Here is a 14,007-nt window from a genome sequence, read left to right as displayed (position 1 = left end):
ATGGCTTTTGCTGTTGTTGTTGCTGTTATTATTGCAAGACAGTAAAATTGTGTTAGTTGCATGTTTTAGCAAGTAAAATTAGCATTAAGGCACAACAACAAAAGTGCCACTAGCAAATTTGCAATGGCTAAAACAGAAAACGTTGACACAGCGGCGCGCAGGCCGGTTAATGACTCACTCAAACCAACGCTACTCAACTCAAGTCGCGCTCTCTCTCTCTCTCGCTCTCTCATACGCACACAAGTACTGGCATGCATATACACATACATACATACATAAAGAGACACTGACGCCGCGCACACCGGTATTTCAACATTGCGTTACACACTCATTCCGTTTGCTCGATTCTTGCTTGCTTTTCTTGCCATCCCACTTCATATTTATTGCTGCATGATCATATAGAATATGTATATAGTGTCTATACATACAATTGCATATAATGTACATGGATATGTATATATATATATATATATATTGAAGAACTAGGTATAAGAAATGAAAAACCAATTAATTTTAACTGAACTCAACTGAACTCACCTGCAATTTCGACTGACACCGGCAACAAAGTGTTTGCGTGGAGTTTTTTTACTTTATATTATGTACAACGCAACATACACACACAATCACCAAAATACTGTCGCTGTTTTGTTTATTGGCTATAAATGCGCAGAAAATCACACAAAAGTTGAACGAAAAAAAAATAATATAATAAAAACTGCTTCAGTGGCGCGGCGGGCACACAAAAGCACAAAAATTACTTCGCTGTCGTTGTCGTTGTCAGCGTTGCCAACTTTTGCCAAAATAGCTGTTTCTAGAGCTGGGTCGTTTTGTTCTAAAAAGTTTAAATGAACGGGTCATTGAAATGAACGAGTGAACTTATTCAGTCATTAATAAACTATATCGGTAATTTTTCAAGTAGGTCGGTCAGCTTAAATAAAATTTTCTTGATGACAATAAAACTTTTATACATTTACAAATAGATTAAAATACATTAAGTTCCATGATGGGATCAATTTTTTTTCATTATTTACATATTAAATACAATTCGAGTGGTTTTACTAACCCCATATACCTAGGTTATAAATAAAGCAGCACACAAAAATTAAAACTTAACTCTGAAACTAATAAGCAATTGTCTTCTATTCTAATTAACTTAATAAACTTGAAATGCATATCACATTTTACTGTTTAACTATCAAGAATCCGTTGAAACTTATTCACATGGTTCATGACCAACCAACTGACCAACTGATCAGAATAACCTATTCCTATTCATCGTTCATGACAACTGAATAATAACCAATTAGTTTATGACAACATACCAACTGAATAATAAAATGGGAGAATTACCTAGTGAACTTATTCACACGGCTGCCACTTAATAAATTTAAAATTAGCCAAAAAAATGTTTTAATAGAGCCAATTTGACTAAAAAATGAGCCAATTTTATGAAAACCAGGCAATTTTTATAAATAAATCTAATTTTTTTGGAAAACGAAATTTTGTAAAAACTTTGATGTGAAAAACTCTATTAAATAAAAAAATTTTGATTGCGAATATTTTTGAGAAATTAACATAATACCTTTGATTTAGTCCAAAGTTTATGTACTCTTTTCTGCGATATTAAAAGTGTACTTGTGTTGGGAATTTTAGTATAATTCATTTTTATTATTGATACCGAAAATATTTAGATCTAAATAACATTTTTAATAGTTTTCAAGAAACTCTTGTTGAAGTAAAAAAGATCCATTTCCAATAAATAAAGTGCTATTCTATCAGGAAATAAAAAACCGTTTTGTTGCAAAAACACCAATTGTGGCAACCGCGCTGTTTCAACAAATTAAACTAGAAATCCCAATTCTAGCTGTTTCTGGTTGGGAAGCATCTAAAAAATAGCAAAAATACAAAATGGCAGCCCTGATTCCAAAAAACGGTGTGGCAACGTTAAATCGTCAGGCAACCTTTCTATTAATTGCACCACCACCTCGGGCCAACAACCACGGTGGCAGCCGTCACAACACTGACGGCCAGCCTGCCCATCACTGACAAAAAATGCAAATTTTAAAATGCAAAAAACTTAATAAAAAATTTATAAATTTGATGAAGCTTAATATTTTAAAAAAGGTTTGAAGTTCGTCAGCCGTCGGGAAGAGAAGTTATCTAATTTAATTCTTGAAAAAAAAATTATATCGAAAAATCAAGAAAATTCAAAAAAAACTATGCAAAAATTTAAAAAATTCTAGAAAATAAAAAATCGGAATCCCTCGGTTTTAGGACGCCGCGCCGCAATTCTAACGGGATTTGTTTGAAGAATAATGGCGGATCATAAAAAATTAGCACCAATCCCGTATATTTTAAAAGGGAACTCGTCTTTTCTATTCAATAGAAGTCGATGTTCATATTTAGTAACATTTTTCTTAATATTGAATTTTAGAAATGTTTTTAGAATATTTTTTAGGATTTTGTTAAATTATTTTTTTTTCTTATGTAGAAATAATTATACAACTTCACCCACTTCACTTCATAAAAGTTAACGTAATTTTATCCAAATTTGAATTTAAAATAAAGCAATTGTTGCTTAAATTTTTGAAATTAAATCGCGCGCCGTTTTCAACGATCCTTATAGTATTTTTTGTATTTAATCGTTAATCGATAATTGCAGACGTTGCCAATTTGGCGCCGGGCTGCTGGCATTTGAAAAATATGTCGGCCAAATGTAAATTTAGATACGAAAAAAAAACGAATTTATTTAGCTTCAATCGAGGTGAGTAAATGGCATCAAAAATAAACTTACAATGCACACAACATTTTATGCTGGGCTCACTAATTTTGTACTCATGGAGGTCACATAGCAAAGAGAGATAGAGATAGAACAGTCGAAACAACTAATAAATATTGGTTAGACAGACAGTATGTAAAAAGTAAAAGTATGTTAATTAATTTATGCTAAATCCATAGCTGCTGTCAGTTCCCGCTCCCTCTCTCGTTCCCGCTCGCGCACCAAACGCTCCCGGCTCTCCTGCGGATTGAGCAGCACTTTGACCAGGTGTTCCACCGTCGGACGCTCAGCAGTGCAAAAGACTTTGAGGCCAAGAGATTCGAGAGCACGCCGCGTACTTGGTCCAATGGCCACTAGTTTCCATTGATCCGGCGAGATATTGTGGGCCTTGAAGTATTCGTTGGCACAATTGACGCCGGATGGTGAGAAGAATGCCAGGAATTCAATATTATCCGCTTTGAGGGCACGCTCCATGCACTCGGCCAGCTGAGGATTACACTTGGTCTCATACACCTCACAGGCGTCCACACAGAATCCATTCTCCAGCAGCTTGGAGAGGAGCGTATCCGTTGCTAGATTGCCGCAGGGCAGCAGCAATGGTAAATTCCGTGATCCATCAAATGTGTCCACAATGAATTCACCCAGATTCCGGGCATTCCCCGTCTGTTTGCCGTGGGTGAAGAGCTGTTGCAGCGTATTCATTGCCAGATTGTGCGTAACCTCGCCAACGGCATAGTTATGCAATAGCTTCCAACCACCTGGCAGCTCCGACAGCTGCAGTGACTCCGCAACGGCTTCCACGCAACGCGGACTCGTAAATATGATTCCGGCATATTTGTCCGGCGTCATCAGCTTGGCACGCAGCTGCTCGAGATTCTTGAAGCCGAAACTCAGCGTCGGCACGAACAGCGGCTGAAAGTTGTGACCCAGCAAGGTCTCCGCATACACATCAGTACTTTCCGATTCCGATTTGAATATAATCACCGTGCGCTGTCGATTGCTCATTTTCTTGCCAAAATACAATTTCCTCTCCTTGCCCGCTGCCCTCTCTCTCTCTCTCACACGCTCTCTTTACTATCAGTAAATTGATCGATCTACAATTTGACTAGAGTGCAAATGCTTTTTCCTGGCACCTGCAACGTTTACTGTCTGCCAAAACTTTTATTTTGTTGCAATTTCTTTTTCTGTCCCATCAGCTGTTTTTGCCGGTCTGACCCGGCGTTGCCACCAGTTAAGCCTTTCAGCTGGCAACGCTGTGCAGCACAGTGGGCTTAGGTTTAATGTTTTGCTTGGCAATTCTGTGTAAGACGTGTACAAAGTAATATCGTTAATGAAATTAATTTGAATGTTAAAACAAAATTTAAAATAAAAAAATATTAAAAAACATATACTGTCTGCCAAAACTTTTATTTTGTTGCAATTTCTTTTTCTGTCCCCCCATCAGCTGTTTTTGCCGGTCTGACCCGGCGCTGCCACCTGTTAAGCGTTGCAGCTGGCAACGCTGTGCAGCACAGTGTGCTCATGTTTAGTTTTTTCTTTGGCAAATTCTATGCAAATGAAACTAATGAAACTAAACAAGCAGCAGTAATTGTTAAAACAAAAACATGTAGTTTCTGATAAAAAACTTTTATTTTGTTGCAATTTCTGTTTCTGTTCAAATTGGTATTTCGCAAGGAAATCGACTAAGATTTGAAGAAGAAAAAATTGACAGTGATGGAAAAAAAATTAAACTTTCCAACTCTGATGCAGAATACAGGGACCGTAACTGTTATAAGTTTTAAAAATAAAACCTGCAACTTAACAATTATTTCCAAACTTTTATTTAAAAGTTACCATATAGCACTTATATTTGATTTTTATTAAAAAAGTAAAAATTAATAATTATATAGTATTTTTTTTTTAACTTGATATTTAACACTTATTCTTGATTTTTCAATAAAAATTTAAAATAAGTGTTATTTTTGATATTTATTTTAGATGTCACAAATAAGAGTTATTCAATAAGTTTTAAGGTCCCTGGCAGAATAAGATGCAGAATAATGATAAAATAAACATTCCGCACGGAAATCGGTTAAGATTTGCCAAAGGTTTGACTGTTTGAAGTATTTACGGTCCCTGGCAGAATCAGATGCAGAATAATGATAAAATTGACACTCCGCACGGAAATCGGTTAAGAATTGCCAAAGTTATGACAGTTTAAAGTTTCTGAAAAAGTTTCTAGGGGAAAGTATAGAAAATATGGACAATGATGGAGAAAATTAGCATATTCCAATATTGATGCATAATCACAATAGAGACCAAATAATGATAAAATTGTCATATCGCAAGAAAATCGGGTAAAATTAGACAAAGTTATGACAGTTTAAAGTTTTCGAAAACATAATTTTTAAATAACAATCTTGTCAATTGATAAGTCGCAAATTAGAATTATTTGGAAATCTAAGCTGTTTTTATAATTGAACTTAAATTTAGAAATTATTTCAGTTGTACAAATCTTTGATTTGTTTTTTTTTTTTTTATGTTGCGTTCTTACACAATTTTCTTCCATATTAAAAATGTGCATTTGTGGGGAGTGGTAACATTATGCTGAGTTCCTGGCTCTTGAAATATCGGCTTATAACCTAAAACGTTTTTTTTTTTTTTTCAATTTTTATAAAATTGCAGGAAAATAGATAAGATAATTTTTTAAACAAGTTTATTTTCTAAAATCTTTGTATTCCCATTTCCAAGAAACAACAGCAAAGTTAAGATTTGTTTGAATGTTGTATATTATAATAGTTTGAAATCCATTTATAATCCCAATTGATTATTCCTAAGTTTAAGTCAATGCTACCCGTACTGTAGGATGTCCATAAGGTGGATACTTTCCCCTCGCGTATCCTACCCAAAAAATAGTTGCGCCGGCAGTTTGGTTGAGTTTTGTGAGTTCTGTATTTTAAATCGTACGTCTGAACGTAATGTTAAATGCTGAGAATTATCCGTTTGACTTTTGCTTAGCGCCCATATTGTGATCCAGCCACTTGCGAAGCAGGTCTCCGGGTCGTATATCCGGATTGGGCTGAGCATTGGACAATGGACGATCAAAGTGAATTTCACTTTGCGTTGAATACGGTGATGGCAATGGAGCGGGAATACGTAATTTACGCTGTGACGTCGCGTCTGGAGCACAATAAAAATCAAGAAATGCTCCATTGGAAACCCGCAGTTGTTGTTGTTGTTGTTGCTGCTGCTGCTGCTGTTGTTGGACATGAGAGGCAAAGAGTTGTTGCTCATTTCGGACTGGATTTTGATGCCCCAATTGCGACTCAAATCCAGAGGATTGAGATGATGTACGTGACAACTGTTGCTTGTCTGCCGACGAGCAGCAACCGAGCAAATTGGCCGTGTTTGGCTCATCGAAAATGTTCAGTTGCCGTTGGCAATCGCTGGTGGCATTCACCCAGGCGGATATGTCGCCATTGTGCTGTTGTTGCAAGCGTGCCGGGAACAACAAGTTGTTTGTGGAACGCGTCTGTGGTCGACCCCCGTACAATGTGGATGGAGCCGGACGACGTTCAATAGTTGGCGAATAGGCGCCTCCACCAATGCCACTAGCTGCTCCTCGTTGCCAGCCATAGCCAGATGGAGCCATGGAGTTCATGCCACGCCACGGATGTTGCGAGTCCATGCAACTTGCTGCATAGCTGGGCGCCGGCGCCGGCACCGCCGTCCGGTAACTGGGCGTGGGTGAGTTCAACTGTGGTGGCACTGGCACTGTCGATCGCTGAGAGGACAGACGCAATGAGTCCAGTGAGAGCACCGAGGGTGCTATGTGATGTGTCTGGCTACGTTGACGCAACTGCTGAGATCCATTCATGCTGGACATGCTGTTGTGGTTGCTGCTGCCATTGCAACTCAACTGCTGGCTGAGCATGCTGATTGTCTCGTCATCCGAGATGCATTCATCCGCATACAGGCGATGGAAACTGTCGCCCACGGATTCATTATGCGCCAGCATCAGCAACGAATTCCCACGATTTGTGGTCAAGAGAATCAGCGTAAGCACACTGCCCAGCAGCTGAAAAATAAATGAAAGCGAATTAATTAGACAATCAAAGCAAATTAAGTAAGTAAGAATTTCAACAAATAATTCTTCAAACACCAAAATCATAAGAATATCAAACAGCTAATATTAATATAAAAGTTAGAAAATATAGGAATGTTATTGAAAAATGAATAGGTAAAACTTAAAAAAAGCATAAACACCACTGAAATATTGTTTAAAAAATTCAAGCCACTATTAATGACTAACACAATTTTATTGATTTAAGCTTTTAATTTTTTTCAGCCATTGTTTGATATTTCGGTTAACTTTTTTTAAATACTCTTTAAAATGAACCAGCTAAACATTGCAAAAATATTTATTAAAATAAGGCGATTTCAACCTTCTAAAATATTTTTGATTTCGGCTTTTGCATTTTTTTCTAACTAGTGTTATTTGGAAAATATTTAAATAAACATCGATTTTTTTGATACTATTTGTTAAAAATTATTTAGAATCATGATGTGTTCACTCCGAAAATATTATATATCTTTTGTATTTTTAATGAAACTAATTTTGAATTATTTATGTGCTTTAAATGTTTACCAAAATTCAGATTTCTCTTGGACAAATTTATGCTTTCCTTTTGTTTATCATTATTTTAAATACTTTAAAGTTGTTAGAATTAGTAATTGCTCTCGCTGTTAATCATATTTATATTTAGGATTACTTCTAAGCTACAATAATATAAATAAATAAATATGCAGAATTTATATGAGGTATCCTTTTACTCACTAGAAAGGTGACGCCATCGATGGCCTCGAAGAGCAGCAAGGAACCTTTGGCATAGATGCTCCACAGCACAAGGAGCAATGTGAATCTGGTAAACTTTAATCCATCGCTGATGTTGTGGAGAAAACTTAATCCCAACATGGCATAGGGATAAAGACTCGTATAACAGCTGCTCAATGTTGCCTGCTGTGCCTGCATCTGTGTCAATCCCAGCGAGTATAACAACAACTTGGAGAAGGTGCCTCCAAAGAGCATCAATCTGGCTGCCAACGGCTGCTCGGCCAACAAATTGCCACCATAATCAGCCAGAACACGAATCAATGTCAACGCATGCGAATACACAAAGAACAAGGCATGTCCCAAAGTCTCGCCTAGAAGATTGCTGAATTGTGTACGCGTTGCAGCCGGCAAACTGCAGAGCAGGCACAACACATTGAGGACTGTGAGGAGCGTCATCAGCAGCTGATAACGTTGCAGGCGTCGTTGTTGTTGTACGCGTGCCAAGCGATTGAAATGCGGTTGCTTAAGCAAAGCGGCGCCTTTTATGATAAAATTGAGAAACTTGGAGCCCAGCACCATTTTCTTCTTCTCGTGGAGCACCTTGTTGACATGACGCTCGCAGCTGCCGCAAAGACGAAACTGTTGCTCCAATTGTTTTCTGCAAAAAGCCAAGTTTAAGATTAAGTGCTCTGTGTAATTGATTTACTTTTGAATACCCTTGCAGAGAGGGTGTTATAAATTTATTACGAAGTTTGATAATGCTTTAAAGATGGCCTAACCGAACCCATAAAGTATATAGAATTAGTTGATGAAATTCTGTTTGTCTGTCTGTCCCTCTGTTTTGTGATCACTATATCATATAGCTTATCGAAACGATCACTTGAAAATTAACCTTTACTATGAATTTATTGAGATATCTGAACTAAACTCACAGTATATGTATTTGATATTGTATTTTACATTCTGACTTAATTTTGTTCAAATCTGACCACTATTCCGTATAGCTGCCATAGAAACGATCACTTAAAAATTAAACTTTACTATATAAAACTTGTTTGTTTCTTTAGATATCTGAACTAAACTCACAGTATATGTATTTGATATTGTATTTTACATTCTGACCAAATTTTTTTCAAATCTGACCACTATATCGTATAGCTGCCATAGAAACGATCACTTAAAAATTAAACTTTACTATATAAAACTTGTTTGTTTCTTGAGATATCTGACCTAAAATCACAGCAAATGCATTTAATATTGAATTTAACATTTTGACCAAATATTGTTTAAATCTGACCACTATATCGTATAGCTGCCATAGAAACGATCACTTAAAAATTAATCTTTACTATATAAAACTTGTTTGTTTCTTGAGATATCTGACCTAAAATCACAGCAAATGCATTTAATATTGAATTTAACATTTTGACCAAATTTTGTTTAAATCTGACCACTATATCGTATAGCTGCCATAGGAATTCGCCGAATATTGAGTGTACGGCTCTGCATGTGTATAATATTTAGTTTTTTTTGGTTGGGTATACTGACTGATAGATCTTTAGCTCGTGCTCGAAACGTGACTCGTGCTTTGGCTCAAACTGTGCCAACTTCTCGACCTTCAAACGTTGCGCCTCATTACACTGATCACAGAGTCCGTTGCTGATCGCCGGCGGCTGAGCATTTAATTCATTTGTGTAATATGCATTGGCGCAAACTGTGGCGCTGCTGCCGCTGCTGTTGTTGTTGTGGCTGGCACGGGATGAGTTCAGATCACGGTTGTAATCGCCGTCCTTGTTGAAGCCATTGTATTGCTCGCAATGTGGACACGTCCAGCTGTTGCGTTCAGCATATGAGACGCGCGTGTTGTCATTGCAGAACCAACAATTCACTTTGATATCATAGCGAGAGCTGCATCAAACATTTCACAACATTTAAATTCAATTCAATTGATTCATTAACCAAACAATTCACTTACCGCACATTTATATATAACTTGTGGGCGAACAATGCGGTAACATAAATTAGCGCCAAAATTGGCAGCGCGGTTGCGGCCAACATCAATAACAGGTGCTGCATGCTTCTCGCCTTCGCCGTACAATTTGTTAACTAAATTTGTAATTTAACTAATTCTAAATTTAGCTACAAACTATGCAAACGGTTAAAACACGCGTTATTCATACATATATACAATATATCCATAAAAAAAACCGGGCAGTGTCAGCGGCTAACTTTACTCTCTTCTTCTTCGTTTTTTTGGTGAAGATTCACTGCTGCCAGCTTAGCTGTTTTATCGCTAGTTCTGGCTATTTTCAAATTTCGTTTGCAAGAAATATTTGAAAATTGCTATAGGCCGGAAATCTGGCTATTTTAAATATATTTTCGGCTATGTTATGCTATTGATATTTTTTCTAAAGCTACATAAACAAATTTTTCCTTTTTAACCGAAAGCAGCGATTTTTGCCTCTAATAAAATGGCAACATTGGTGTGGAAACTCGTTAAAATTTCTTTTTTATTTATTATCGACAGTGGAAGTTTTTGTCATCGATATATCGATGGTGGAAAAACCAGGTCGGATATCGATATATCGATAATGCCATCGATAGTCCGCCAGCTCTAGTGTGTGTTTTTGTTGTTGTATTTTGAAGCCGCTTGCACGTTGCACGTGTTTATTAAGAATTTTGAATTTACTTATTAATATATAACGAGTTGAGCAAATCGTAAACAGTGATACTTAAGGCGGCCACACAATGCAGCACGACGATGTAAGTATCAAAGTGGAAGAATGATAATCGCTTGAAAATTAATAACGAAATATTATCACAGGTTGTTTGGAGCATCATCAACAAATCCTTTTGCTCACACAAAGTCAAGTAAGTGGCAATAAACAATAGAAATGTGTGTGAAATGATAAATTGATGTTTACAGAACCGATACACGCACCTTTTGCCGCCATGAGTACAACCTGACGGGTCTCTGCACCCGCCGCACTTGCCCCCTGGCCAATTCACAGTACGCCACGGTGCGGGAGGAGAAGGGTATCATATATTTGTTCATTAAGACGGCGGAACGTTCGCATATGCCCAGCAAATTGTGGGAGCGTATTAAATTGTCGCGCAACTTTGAGAAGGCCATTGAACAGATTAATGAGAATCTGGTGTTTTGGCCAAAATACATGATAGCCAAGAACAAGCAGCGTTTCCTCAAGATTACACAGTATCTGATGCGCATGCGTAAGCTGAAGCTGCGACGCCAGAAGCTCATTGTGCCGCTGTCCACGAAGATCGAGCGACGGGAGACGCGTCGCGAACAGAAGGCGCTGATTGCCGCCAAAATTGATAATCATATTGAGAAAGAGCTTTTAACCCGTCTCAAGATGGGCACTTATAAGGATATATACAACTTTTCGCAGACGGCCTTTAACAAGGCGCTCGAGGCAGAGCATGTGGACGAAGAGGACGAACAGGAGGAGGATGAGGATGAACTGGAGCGTGAAATGGAAATGGAAGATGCGCCCGAAAATGCACGCGAAGCGGCCGAACTACGTCGTGCTCTTAACGACACCGAGGAGTTTGTTGAGGCAGACACCGATGATGAAGAAGATAAAGAGGATGATGAGGAGGATGATGATGATGATGCTGCTGACAGCGATTCGGGTCAACGTGAAGAGATTGAAGTGGACAGCGACTTTGCGCAGTCCGATGATGATGACGATAATGATGAGGATGCTGATGACATTGAGGTACGAACTGAAACAATTGGCAATTTGTACACAGCAGACAACGCGACTTGTCTCGACTTTTCGTTACTCTCTGCCTTACAAATTTCGACCCTGTACTTGAACTGTGTAACGAGTCTATTCATTTTGTTAAGAGGAAAAGCAGCAGATACCTATAGAGTGATAATGATAAACCAAATTCGTAATCTACGGACTATTCTAAGTTGTTTTCACTAAACAACCATAGTTCTGAAATCAATTTCTAGTCCCCGCTTTTATAGCAGAACAATTGTGTGTTTTTAGTCCTTGCATGGACGCAAATTGCGTTATAAGGACAATTGGTTGTTTGATTTTGAAAATCCTGGTCGTAACAAGAGTTTTTATACCTATCGGACTATAAACACTAAAGATATGCTTATAATGCATGCTATGAATTGAAACAAAAAATTTTCATTTTTTAACCCAAAAAGCGGGCACTAGAAATTGATATTAGAACTTTGGTTTCTTGGTGAAAACATCTTAGAATTGACAATAGATTACGAGTTTGGGATACCATTATTAATTTTTTTTGGACCCATACAAATCGATGCACTCTAATGTATATTCTCGATCATCATTACCAGTCGAGTCGATCTAGCCATATTCTTCTGCCCGTCTGCCTAGAGAAGATCTAAATTATTTAATCGAGAAGACTTCAAGTTGAACATTTATTTGATTTTATAAAAGTTTGGCTAACTAGTTTCCATTCAAGTTTTAACTAATACTGTTCAAACTTGAAAGAAATGCTTAGATTTCAAAATCTCAGATTAGAGAATTACAAAATATTAACTATTATTATAAAATCGAGCTTACAAAAACTTAGATTTTTTGTTTATCTCAATGTTAAGTGAAATCTATTCAGTAGAATTTGAACCGAATCAAGTCTCAGCACTATTTTTATCCTATATCCTAAACAAGTTTTTTTTGACACACAGGTTAATTATATAGTTAATTTCCTAATCATCGAATAATTAAACCAAAAGACATTCAATGCACAATCTAAGTACAGGGTCTATCACAGCCGGATTTGCTCGACTTTAGACTTTCCTACTAGTTTATTTAATGCAACGTCATTGCATAAGGCTTATTTTTAAGCAATTACCATAATTTGCAATGAAAACAAGATGAGACAAGTTCAAGTAGCTGTCGGCTCGACTGAAGCTCTAATACCAAGTTTATGCGACAGATTAACTCATATTCAATTGAATCGCTTTAAATCATAAACTGTCTTATAGCACATAGAAACATTGAAATAGCTAAAATCGGTAAATCAAAGATTTAATACACTTGCAAAGCACTCTACTCAATTTTGAACCGATTTTAGCCAAATTTGCTTAGGATATATGAGAAAATTGCTTAAGAAGCGAAGGATAAATCAAAAAACATGATTTTTTAGTTGATGATGTAGCAAAATCCTTTAAATTCTTTATGCATTGTGTAAAAAAAGTCGAATTGAATTGAGTTGAAAACCTTAAACCCGTTTTCTGCAAAATCGTATTCTTGAGATGTGACAGTCATAAAGTAAATATACCGATCAAAAATCATTTTAATTATAATATATACAACAGTATCACCTGCCAGTGCATAAAAAGTATTTGAAGCAGAAAATAAATGTTTGATTAAATCAGGTTTAGCTGCCTTATATGTACGTGTAAACTTGGCATAAATCTCATACGCCGGCCGGCAGAAATAGCAGCATCAGTAGCAGCGACGCGACGTTGAAGTTGACGTTGGCTGACGCTGCGCTACTGCAGCAGTAGCCGCTACAGCAGCTTCTGCTGCAGCGACGACAGCGACGTCAACGTCAACGACGAGACTGTGTTTGCTTTTGGTTCTGAGATTTGTATTGGAGCTTCAGTCAGCGAACGCGCGCGCGCGCATCTTAAAGTCAAAAAGCAGAGACGCGTTTTGAGTGACAAATTGCCGAAAAAAAAGAAATACGATTAACGAAAATAAAACGAGTGTTGCATAACGTTAATAATAATTTCAGGATACAAAGCTTCCAACGAAAGCATCGAAGAAGTCCAGCGTCGACAGCAAGAAGAAGAAGACAACAACAACAACAACAGGAGCTTCACGTCGACGCACCAAACCAAAACTGCAATTGGAATATGAAATGGAATATGAAAATGAGGCTGCTCCAGCACGGAAAATGCGTTATTAGCGAGGTAGAAAGAGACAGAGCGAAAGCGACAGAAAGAGAGCACGCTAATAATTACATATATTTTACATATTACTGTATAGAACTAATTAAATATACATATAATACTGGAAAGTAATAAGAACTTACAAAATCAATCTAAAAATTTACTTTGAATCATGGCTGCCAGAATAAAACGTTAAACAAAAGTCAGATTTAAACAAATTAATAAAAAGAAGATGGGTAGAAATCAGAGATTTAAATTGTAGACAGAACCGTTAACGTTAACCGGTATTGACCGATGGAACTTGGAAATCGTGATTAAAACAAATCTTTTGTATTACAGGGGTGCCACAGAAACCGAAACCAACTGAAAATCTCCCAAAAATGTATGGAGATTTGGGATTTTTTGTGGCACCCCTGATAATAACCGATTCATGTATAACGCTTAATATCGGTTTATTCAAGCATTAAACTCAAATATTAATTAATAATTTTTATTTGGAATTATAAGGCAGAT

The 14,007-nt window shown here is 37.0% G+C and overlaps 4 protein-coding genes across 4 annotated transcripts in view; 1 reads left to right on the top strand and 3 right to left on the bottom strand.

The window, feature by feature from the left end:
• The window catches only part of LOC117792200 (moesin/ezrin/radixin homolog 1), a 29,579-nt gene extending 28,814 nt beyond the window's left edge, over window positions 1-765 (bottom strand). The window contains exon 1 of the mRNA XM_034632250.1: window positions 538-765. The gene's annotated coding sequence lies outside the window, so the exon portion shown is untranslated. The remainder of the gene's footprint in view (window positions 1-537) is intronic.
• Window positions 766-2,718: 1,953 nt separating this feature from the next.
• On the bottom strand, window positions 2,719-4,008 carry LOC117792232 (uroporphyrinogen-III synthase). The gene has a single exon (XM_034632290.1). The coding sequence runs from the start codon at window positions 3,782-3,784 to the stop codon at window positions 2,942-2,944; it is 843 nt and encodes a 280-aa protein (XP_034488181.1). The 5' UTR covers window positions 3,785-4,008; the 3' UTR covers window positions 2,719-2,941.
• Window positions 4,009-5,523: 1,515 nt separating this feature from the next.
• Window positions 5,524-9,818, bottom strand: LOC117792192. The gene is made up of 4 exons (XM_034632228.1): window positions 9,568-9,818; window positions 9,141-9,500; window positions 7,596-8,250; window positions 5,524-6,836 (listed from the first exon to the last, which is right to left on the bottom strand). The coding sequence occupies exons 1-4, from the start codon at window positions 9,666-9,668 to the stop codon at window positions 5,754-5,756; spliced, it is 2,199 nt and encodes a 732-aa protein (XP_034488119.1). The 5' UTR covers window positions 9,669-9,818; the 3' UTR covers window positions 5,524-5,753.
• Window positions 9,819-10,213: 395 nt separating this feature from the next.
• LOC117792222 (protein MAK16 homolog) lies at window positions 10,214-13,700 on the top strand. Its single transcript, XM_034632278.1, has 4 exons — window positions 10,214-10,355; window positions 10,417-10,463; window positions 10,519-11,332; window positions 13,338-13,700. Exons 1-4 carry the CDS (start codon window positions 10,341-10,343, stop codon window positions 13,509-13,511), a joined length of 1,050 nt encoding a protein of 349 aa, XP_034488169.1. The 5' UTR covers window positions 10,214-10,340; the 3' UTR covers window positions 13,512-13,700.
• Window positions 13,701-14,007: the final 307 nt, after the last annotated feature.

This window comes from Drosophila innubila, chromosome X (assembly GCF_004354385.1).
Source record: "Drosophila innubila isolate TH190305 chromosome X, UK_Dinn_1.0, whole genome shotgun sequence".
NCBI classification, from domain to species: domain Eukaryota; kingdom Metazoa; phylum Arthropoda; class Insecta; order Diptera; family Drosophilidae; genus Drosophila; species Drosophila innubila.
This window is presented reverse-complemented; position numbering and strand designations above follow the sequence as displayed.

Excerpts from the sequence above, each read along its gene's own strand:
- LOC117792232 (XM_034632290.1), bottom strand. The coding sequence starts at position 3,784 with ATGAGCAATCGACAGCGCACGGTGATTATATTCAAATCGGAATCGGAA.
- LOC117792192 (XM_034632228.1), bottom strand. The coding sequence starts at position 9,668 with ATGCAGCACCTGTTATTGATGTTGGCCGCAACCGCGCTGCCAATTTTG. Across the intron at positions 9,501-9,567 it reads AAGTTATATATAAATGTGCG|CTCTCGCTATGATATCAAAG; the intron begins GTAAGTGAATTG and ends TGTTTGATGCAG. Across the intron at positions 8,251-9,140 it reads CACGAGCTAAAGATCTATCA|AAAACAATTGGAGCAACAGT; the intron begins GTCAGTATACCC and ends GGCTTTTTGCAG.
- LOC117792222 (XM_034632278.1), top strand. Across the intron at positions 10,464-10,518 it reads TTTTGCTCACACAAAGTCAA|AACCGATACACGCACCTTTT; the intron begins GTAAGTGGCAAT and ends TGATGTTTACAG. Across the intron at positions 11,333-13,337 it reads AGGATGCTGATGACATTGAG|GATACAAAGCTTCCAACGAA; the intron begins GTACGAACTGAA and ends TAATAATTTCAG.